This window comes from Pygoscelis adeliae, unplaced genomic scaffold (assembly GCF_000699105.1).
Source record: "Pygoscelis adeliae isolate BGI_AS28 unplaced genomic scaffold, ASM69910v1 Scaffold227, whole genome shotgun sequence".
NCBI classification, from domain to species: Eukaryota; Metazoa; Chordata; class Aves; order Sphenisciformes; family Spheniscidae; genus Pygoscelis; species Pygoscelis adeliae.
Window position 1 is genome coordinate 1,293,005 of NW_008825100.1, and position 9,345 is coordinate 1,302,349.

The 9,345-nt window shown below is 42.5% G+C and overlaps 1 protein-coding gene across 1 annotated transcript in view; it reads left to right on the forward strand.

Moving 5' to 3' along the window:
* The first annotated feature begins 1,399 nt into the window (after positions 1–1,399).
* The window catches only part of PARP14 (poly (ADP-ribose) polymerase family, member 14), an 18,537-nt gene continuing 10,591 nt past the window's right edge, over positions 1,400–9,345 (forward strand). Inside the window, exons 1-5 of the mRNA XM_009327124.1 lie at positions 1,400–1,470; positions 2,244–2,441; positions 3,467–3,754; positions 5,648–5,884; positions 6,765–9,019. Coding sequence (XP_009325399.1) covers positions 2,345–2,441; positions 3,467–3,754; positions 5,648–5,884; positions 6,765–9,019 — 2,877 coding nt within the window. The 5' untranslated portion in view covers positions 1,400–1,470; positions 2,244–2,344. The remainder of the gene's footprint in view (positions 1,471–2,243; positions 2,442–3,466; positions 3,755–5,647; positions 5,885–6,764; positions 9,020–9,345) is intronic.

The window sequence follows — 9,345 nt, forward strand, 5'->3', positions numbered from 1 at the left end:
AGGACGGGAGGAGGGGGGCACCGCGGGGAGGTGGCAGAAACCGGTGACCAAGCCGTCTGCTCGTCGAGTGCTTGTCCAGGCTGGCGTTGAGCCGCGCTCTTTCTTTCTCCTTTCCTCCCCCTGTGCCCAGCACTCTCCTTCATATTTTTTTTAAAGCACAAAATTAATTTAATTCATAAAGCACAGCCTAAACTCCAAGGCATGCATAACAGCTGAACGAACTAACTTTCCGTGCAATTCTTGTTGCGGTTCCGGCTGACGTCGCATGTGTTCTCCCTGCGGGCCAGAATTTACTAATCATACATAGCCTGCTTACCTCTACATGCAAATTACTTATTCTGTGCAAATGAGGGTGGCGCACAGGTGAAGATTGAGGGCACAGACTGATGTATTACTGTTATCTTTCATTTTCTAATCTAGCTGTGTTCCTTATTGTTTTAAACTAGCAGGTAGAGATGTCATGCAGAGTCAGAATACATCATGATAGACACTTTTACAGAGGTGCCTGGTTTCTAAAGGCACTTCCCTCCAGAGGAGGGATGTCCTCAACAGATCTCTTGTTTGACAGCACAGTTTTTGTATGAGGATAGTGCTGTAATGCATGGGAGGACCTGCTCGCAGTGGTTTCTGCAGCATGACTATGTGCTAGTTTGTTTTCTGACATTATGCCTGAGGCTTTTTTGAGGTTAAAGGGTGTTTCTGTAACCACACTCAACATATGGTTTCTGTCCTGGTTTCAGCAGGGGTAGAGTTAATTTCCTTCCTAGTAGCTGGTACAGTGCTGTGTTTTGGATTTAGTATGAGAATAATGCTGATAACACAGTGATGTTTTAGTTGTTGCTAGGTAGTGTTTGCACTAGTCAAGGACTTTTCAGCTTCCCATGCTCTACCGACTGAGAAGGCTGGAGGTGCACAAGAAGCTGGGAGGGGGCACAGCCAAACTGGCCAAAGGGACATTCCATACCACGGGAGGTCAGGCTCAGTACATAAACTGGGGGAAGCTGGCCGGGGGGGCCACTGCTTGGGGACTGGCTGGGCATCGGTCGGCGGGTGGTGAGCAATTGCACTGTGCATCACTTGTTTTGTGTATTATTATTATTTTCAATTGTTAAACTGTTCTTATCTCAACCCACAAGTTTTCTCACTTGTGCTTTTCCAATTCTCTCCCCCATCCCACTGGGGAGGGGGGGAGTGAGCAAGCGGCTGTGTGGTGCTCAGTTGCCGACTGAGGTTAAACCACAGCAGTTTGAAAAAAGGAATATATGGAAGTCTCTGATTCTGGCAATGTCAAATGAAACTAAATTCAAGCTGTGTTAGCTCCTGGGTCTACAAGAGCATGACCTTTTTCTTCTTGAAGTATGCAGTAACTGAGAAAGCATTGTCACTTATCTCTAGTTAATGAATGCCAGGTGTCTCTTCCCACCTGCCAGAATGAGGAGGCTTCTGTGTGCACTCAGCAGGAGAAGACAGGTAAGTGTGCCACTTATCAAGTAAAGACCAGTGTATTCTTGCTTCATCGGTTTTCACTGACCTTCATGCTGCAGTAGTGCCCTGGTCACCTGGGTGGCTTGTGGTGTTTGTCTAATGTAGTGTAGAAATCATCATCTTGGGCTAAAATAAATATTTTTTTTTTTCTTTGTATGAGTCCCTTTAGGAAGCTCCCCACTTCACTGACTGCCCCAGACAGGTCAGTTCCTTAGGGAGAATATGCAGTGGATGCTGACCTTTGTTCTGGGTAAGGCTGTCCTTACCCAGACCTTCCCAGCTGGCGGCAGCCCCGCTAGGACAACCTGTGATAGAACATCAGTAGCTGTGTACCCCAGGTACACCTGAGCTCCTGTGGCAGCCAGCAGGTGTAGACCCATGGTGACCCACAGCAATGGCTGGAACTGTAAGTGAAGAGGGTGCACAGGCAGAAGAGTGATGGTTGCCCTCATCGTGGATTTGTGAAGAAGCTTTCATAGCAGTTACTTCTGCTGTCCTTGTCTGGTGATGAATGGAAGCCTTTTCTCCTGACCTATTGATACAACTCACGCTAGTGATATGCTCAGCTTGTTTGGGACTTAAAGGCTGTTGTGGAAAAAAAAAAAAACAAACCACCTGAATTACTGTTTATTTGCCTGTTCTTTTCCCTGATCTTATCTGTGATCTGAACAAAAAGTGGTGTGAAAGCTTGGAAGATAATAAGCTTGGGTTTTTTCTTAACTTTTGCCTAAGGCATAGGGTGTGATCTTTCCTTTCAGAATCATGTGAGAAATTGGAAGTGGAAAAGGCAGCCTCTAGGAGATCTGTCATAATAGTAACCACTGCCTCTGGGGAGGAAATAGAAGATGAGATTGTGGAAATGTACTTTGAAAATAAAAAGAAATCTGGTGGGGGGGCCATCGAGTCCTACATCAGAAAGGATCAGCAAATGATCATCATCTTCCAGGATGAGGAAGGTATGATCATATCTTACGGGTGTTATGATACTAAAGCTCCCTTTCAAAAATAGGCCTTTGCTGGTGCTGAATCTCTTTGTGGGCATTGCTCCAGCAGAAATGGTGTATTATTCCCAAAGAGTGACAGGATGTAAAAGGCGCAAATGTGCCTGTCTATCCAATGCAGATGTGGGTTTCTGACAGTGTTTATAGTAACCCACAGGGGAAGAAGTGGTTCTCTAGACCTGTCCCAAATGCTTGATCAAGGCTCGCAGAGAATAATGCAGGAGAAATGATGTCAGGAGCACTGCAGAATAAGTAAGCTTTAATTCTAGTTCAGGAGACCGGATAAAGCATAGTACAGTATTAACTGCAGATCATGGGTAAATATTATTTTGTTGTATTTTCTTTCATAGTCATTTCAATTGCCAGGATTTTGGAGATTGGGAGGAAAAGAGGTAGTAAATATTACGTATTTTTAAAGACAGAGAGGTGAATGCTCACCTCTGTGGAGAAAATGATTTTAAAGTAGCCTCAATTTATCTGTAGTTTTCCTATGTTTTCCTCTATGCTAAAGTGCTGTTGGCTACTTGTTAGTGTGTGAAGGATGTATGCAAAAAGAGGAAACTGTTTATGCAGGAGAAATAGTTAAAAATAGTTAAATATTTAAGATAGACAGATGTTAACAGTTAAATATTTGTTAAATATACAAGATAGCAGGATGGAAAACCCTTCATTTGCTATTTATTAGATGTTACTAATCTGGAGAACAGTTTCTTGCACTTGAGTGCAGCAGAAAGGAGGTAGCACTTAACTCAAAAAGTAACTTTTTTTTTTTCCTTTGGGGAGACCGGGAACATCTAGATCATAGAGTAGCTTTTATCCTGACCCTAACTTTTGGTGTAGTTTTGCCTTATTTCTGTTTCTTCTGTGATACGAGAAAATATGGCTGGCCAGATTTTTAAAGTAGAGTGTAATTTGACATGTTGCTCTGCTGTGGCGGGAGGGGAAGGGAAGATCACATCTTTGTTTTCCTGTGGAACTAGATGCCCAAGAAGTCTTGCAAAGGAAGCATCACTCGGTGAAGAAAATTGATCTGTTTGTGAAGCCATGGCAAGTGGAGACTCTCCAGGAGCCGTGCCAAGTGGAGGACTCTCAAGGATCCCTGCCTTCCACCATAGCTGCGCTTGAAAATGTGCAGGAGACAGTAAAAGATTGCATGTTAATTATGCTAGTAGAGAACGTCAGTGGCTTGTCAGAGGATGATGGTGACTTCAGTGTGGAAATGATACCTGAAATACGTGCTGCTGTAGTTACTTTTACTGGAAACACTGGTAAGAAGGAGTAAGAGTTGCGGATCTTTTTTATTAGCTGCTTATGTGTGCGGGAGACTAAGCAGGAAATTAATGTTTTCTGTCATAGGTTCAAGGTTTAATCTGATACTGTGTCATTTTAAATGAGGATTTACTCTACTAGAGTTAATGACATACCTTTTATCTGTAAGGTATAGAGGTCAGTGTAAGTTAGAAGAGGGCTAGCTCTGATTTGGATAGTAAACAGAACAGGTAGGAGTGAAAACTATAACTTTGTACAAGCAACAAGAGGATGTACTCGGTTTTAGAACAGATAGATGATAAAGGCTTTCCTTACTACACATGTAACCCCTTTTGGCAAGTTTGTATGGATTTGAGGGGAAATTGAGTAATTACTTGAAACTGAGCTTTTTAAGGTTATTTAATAGACTGCATCAAGTTTGGGAAATCTACTATAATAGATTGGAGGCTGGGAGAGGACTAGGGAAGCAGCATCTTCTTACAGCTGTTCTCTAGATACCTGCTGTGGCCATTGCTGGACACAGGATGCTGGGCTGGATGGACCCTGGGATGCTGAGGCAAGTCCAGCTGTCCTTATGCAGAGCGGCAGCTGTCAGTTATGTGAAGTGTGGAATTAACACCGTATGCTTTGCCTGATGCTGCAGTACCAACTAGTTGTTAAGCTACTGCGTGCTCATTGTGGGTTTTTAGTTTGTTCGATACCATATACTTTCTCTTCTGCCTTATTAGTGATTGATGACAAAGGCATCTTCCAGGTGACGGAGAAATGTCTGCTCCTACTTCTCACCAGTGAGAGGTTGGGGGGGACTTCCTGGTTCCTGCCAAGATTTGTGTTGGTATTATTAACAAATTCCATCCCAGGACATGGGCAACAGTAAGTGGTATGATAAGACCAGACTCAGAAACAGTGCAAGCCAATGCCATAGCTGATGTTCTAGAGATAACAGCACTGCGTTACCAGGAGAACTGAATTAAACTGGCGGTGAACTGGTTCCAGGATTCTTTGAGTGCTGCTGCACTTGAGTCCTTTTAGGGACAAGGTGATTTTACATGTGCTTGATTCTGGGTGAGGAGGTAGGACAGGAAGGAAGAGAGAATTCTGTCTTCTGTGTGGAAAAATTGTAAATTTCTGTAGAAGGTAGAACGTGGTAAAAACAAGTTATATGCCACTTTGAATCAACTTTGTGGGAACAGTTGTATTACTGGTAATATGCAAGAATGAAGTTGCTCAGAAATCTTAAAGTTGTGAAGGGATTAGTCAGTGGTATAACTAAACCAAAGAAGTTTTTAGTCTCTGAGAAGGCGTAGGGTTTTCTGCTTTGGAATTCAGAAATTATTTGCCTCTCATATTGTGGTCCAGTCCCAAATTTTTGGTGTAGCCTTTAGGAAGTAAGTAGATCCTTTAAAAACTTAATTGTGTGTTTGACTGACAGACGTAAAAGTGACTTGACTATCTTTTACCATGATGGTGATGGGGGGAAAAATAGCCAAAAATAGAACGTGTTTATCATAAAACTGAAAGAATCCAAATTTGAACTCTTGACTTATGTCTAATTAGTTGTGTATAAAGCCATAGCCCAAAAATGAACATGATCTTTCTTTCTGGGTTAAAAAGACCCAGTGCTACTCAGTAGGAAAACTACTGACAAATTCTGGCTACAGTAGTTGTAGTCAACAATTGTGATCAACCATGTGGTGAATACTAGGTGACAGATACTGAATATGTGGAAAGAAGTAGCTTTGTGGGCACCTCTGGGTTGAGAGATGCTTTGTAATTCAGTGCTTTGGTCAATGCACACAGCGATAGTCTGCTAACATCATAGTAGAAAGGCGAGCTGCTAGTTTGATCTTGTTTTGTTTTTCTTCTTTTTTTCTTCTCCCCTCTCTTTCTAGCTGCAGGGGAATTTGCTAAAAAGTTTAATCAAAACCACAGAGCAAAGCAACAAAACATTACTGCACGGTGCCTTGAGCGAACAAGAAGCATTAGGGCTGAAAATATACCACCTAACACACCCAGTGACTATATAACCGTCTACTTTGAAAACAAGAAGAATGGAGGTGCGCAAGTGGTGGATGTTCAGCAGCTGCCTGATGAAGATGCGGCTATCATTACATTCAATGACCATAAAGGTAATGCAGAAATATGAAGCCTTTATTTCTCTGAGATCCTCTCACTTAAAGATCAAAATGTGGATTTTTCTAAAGAAATGGCTACTTCACCCTCATAAAACAGTGGATCTGGTGCTTTGTCAGCAGGTCTCTGCTAACTGGAGTGCAAGCTTTGGACCAGCTGGGCATGAGGCATAGAATTTTTTCCTTTTTATGCAGAGTTTATTTCACCCAGGCCTTGATTCTTACAGAGTTCAGGTTACAGTTTGAGTTCAATAGAGAAAGCACAGCCCCATGTAGTGCAAGCGACTTCTCCCCCCCTGCCTTCACCACCAACTGCCCTGTGGCAATGTGTGCTGTCTGGTTTGTCTGAGGACAATTTCCTGGACAGCTTTTTGGCTGGAGAGCAGGTGCTGTGGCTTTTCCAGCCAGTGGCAGAAACATGAGCATCTGTGGAAAGTGGAGGACAAGGGGAAAGCTGGAGGCATTGCAACGAAGGGGAGAGCTGAAGGGAAGTTGAAGAAAATAATGCTCTTTTTGTGGGAAATGGGGGAACTGTGATTTGATACTGTTAAGTAACAGCCCAGACAACTACTGAGTTGGGCAGTTCAAGTACAGCATATAACAGAAGTGGGGGCAGAGACAGTGCTGTGCATACCTCCTCCTGGAGGTGGACTGTGTTGGTTCTTACCTGGCTCTCTAACTTTTTGGTATTTAAAACCAGTAACTCTTCAATAATTTGTAATTATGTCTATCTGGGAAGGGGAAAAAATTCATGTAAAACCATTCGATAACATTATTATGTAGAAAACAGTTTAAAACAAAAAAAACCCAAAACAAAACAAGATCTTTGGTTTTAAGTGCTGGCATTAATTGTTGGGGTTTTGTTTGTTTGTTTTAGATGTAACCAATATCTTGGCAAAGCAGCATTCACTCAACAAAACACCAATCTCTGTCTATCCTTACTACATCTCGCTGGGAACAGCTCTATATGGAAAGGAAGGGCCACAAATAAAGAAGCCAGATCCAATTACAGTGCCTCTGGATCCATATATCTGGTACTACTTGCAGAGAAATAATAGGCTAATTGAGGCAGTAAGTTGTGAAATGGCAAAGTGTAATTGTGTGCTAACATGGCCTGAGCCCCACTGTGCAGACCCAAAAGTTACTTTGCATCCTTCAGCTACTTTGTGTGAGCAGAAGAGATTAGTATCTCGATTGATCAAGACATGGAATGAAGATGTTTCCACAGCATTTTCACATAGCATATCGAAGTACAAAGCAGTTAAATGTCAAGTAAGCACAGAGGTGTGGGAAGCTGTTAGAAACAGCTTTACCCACGATGAAGTTCTGATAATCCCATTTATTTCCAAGAATTTACTTGTTCTAGTAGGTGAAAAAGAAGTTATGAAGAATGCTGAAAAAGAGCTGAAGTTTCTGATAGAAAAGGCCACTACAGAAATAGAAAGAGAAAAGCAAAGAACTGAAGAAATGGTGGTAATAGGTCCAGGGGAATATGCAATTTTACAGAGTACTGGTCTTGAAGAAAAAATTCGTATGGAGTTCCCAGCCCTGCAGATAACTTATGATCATTTGCAGAAGATAATTAACCTATATGGAATGCCTGAGGAAGTTTATAAAGTAAAAGGGGAAATACTAGATAATATACGCAAAATGGCAAAGAAGACAGTTAATACCCACCCTTATATCTTCCAGTTTTTAGAGCATATCGATAATGAAACCCTGTCACAGAGCCTGTTTATGTCAAAACAAATTAGTGCCTTTTATGAGCTTGGCACAGAAGCTATCATCTTGACAGGGAGTGCTCCTGAAGTTCTCCCAAAAGCAGAAGAAGAAATAAAGAAGGAACTGGACTACAAAAGCATTACTTTGGAGGATGAGTCAGTCCTCCAGAAGAAGGAGTGGAGGATGCTCACCAAGCAAAACTGCTCTAATGAAGCCGTAACAGTCACTCAGGCAGAGAGTCAGGTCATCATTGCTGGCTGTTCTCAAGCAGTAGCAAAAGCCTTTGAGGAACTCTCTAACTTTATAGATGAAAACACGCAAGTACAAAAGGTCATTGGAGGAAAGCCTGTGGCAGTCATAATGTTTTTTGAGAAAGAGAAGACTAGTGTTTGGGGTGACTTACAGAATAAAGGTGTGAAAGTTGACTTTAGCACACAGAAGAAACGTAGAGTTATATCCTTGAGTGGGCCGAGAAGAGAAGTGCTGAAGGGAGTCACCTTTGTTGAGCAAATTCTGTCTGGCCTGCATTATAAGCGTGTGGTAATTAGAGAGCCAGGAGCCAAGTCGTATTTCAAAGAGCGAGAACACTTTTTTGCCGCCAGTGCGAAAGAAGACTTTAAGTGTCTAGTCAGGCTGGAAGAGCAGTCAGAAGAACAGCTGGAAGAACAGCAAGAACATAGCGATACAGGCCAGCCCTACAGGCAGGTGACCATAGGTGGAATTGTAATAGCGGTTTATAAAGCTGACTTGTGCACTCATCCTGTTGATGTTGTGGTAAATGCATCTAATGAAGACTTAAAACACATCGGTGGCCTTGCTGACGCACTGTTAAAAGCGGCTGGTCCAGAGCTGCAACAGGAGTGCGATGAGTTCGTGAGGAAGAACGGGAGTTTGCAGCCTGGGTGTGCAGTTATCACGGGCGCTGGGAAACTCCCCTGCAAGAATGTCATTCATGCTGTTGGGCCCAGGTGGAGGAAGGACGAAGCAGAAAACTGCGTGTACTTGTTAAGAAAGACAGTGAGGGAGAGTCTACGACTAGCTGAAACACTTAATCATCGTTCCGTAGGTCTACCTGCTATAAGTGCAGGGATTTTTGGCTTCCCACTGGAACTGTGTACGTATTCAATTGTATCCTCCATCAAGGAGACCTTGGAAGAATCCATGGGGGACAGCAGCCTGAAGGAGGTTCATCTTGTGGATATAGCACAGAATAACATTCAGGCTTTCAGCAAGGCACTGAGAGAAGTGTTTTCAGATTATTCACCTTCCTACAGGTCACTGCATCAGATCAGTACAGTTCATCAGCCTAGCAAAAGCAAAATTTCTCAAAATAGCAAGAACTTCTCACTGGTAACAACTGAAGAAGGCCTTGACATCATGCTGAAAAGAGGAAGCATTGAAGATGCTACAGTAAGTGTTTAAAATTATCTGCTTTTAAGATATCAAGTGTGGTTTTGTTTTGTGTGTTTTTGTTTTTAAAAAAAAAACACAACACAAAACCAAAAAACAACCAACCTTAGACCGTCATCTGTAATTAGCACTGTAACACACTTAATATGTTACTGGAGCTGGCTGTCACTGATGATGGTAAGAATTGCTATTAGATGACTGTCTTACATGTTAGATACAGATGGCTGTGCAGTATTGCATTTTGTCACCTACTGACACAGAGGCGCACAGATCCCTGTGGTACACGGTGCATTACAGTTTAGCAGAAGCAACTGGGGCAGCAGGAA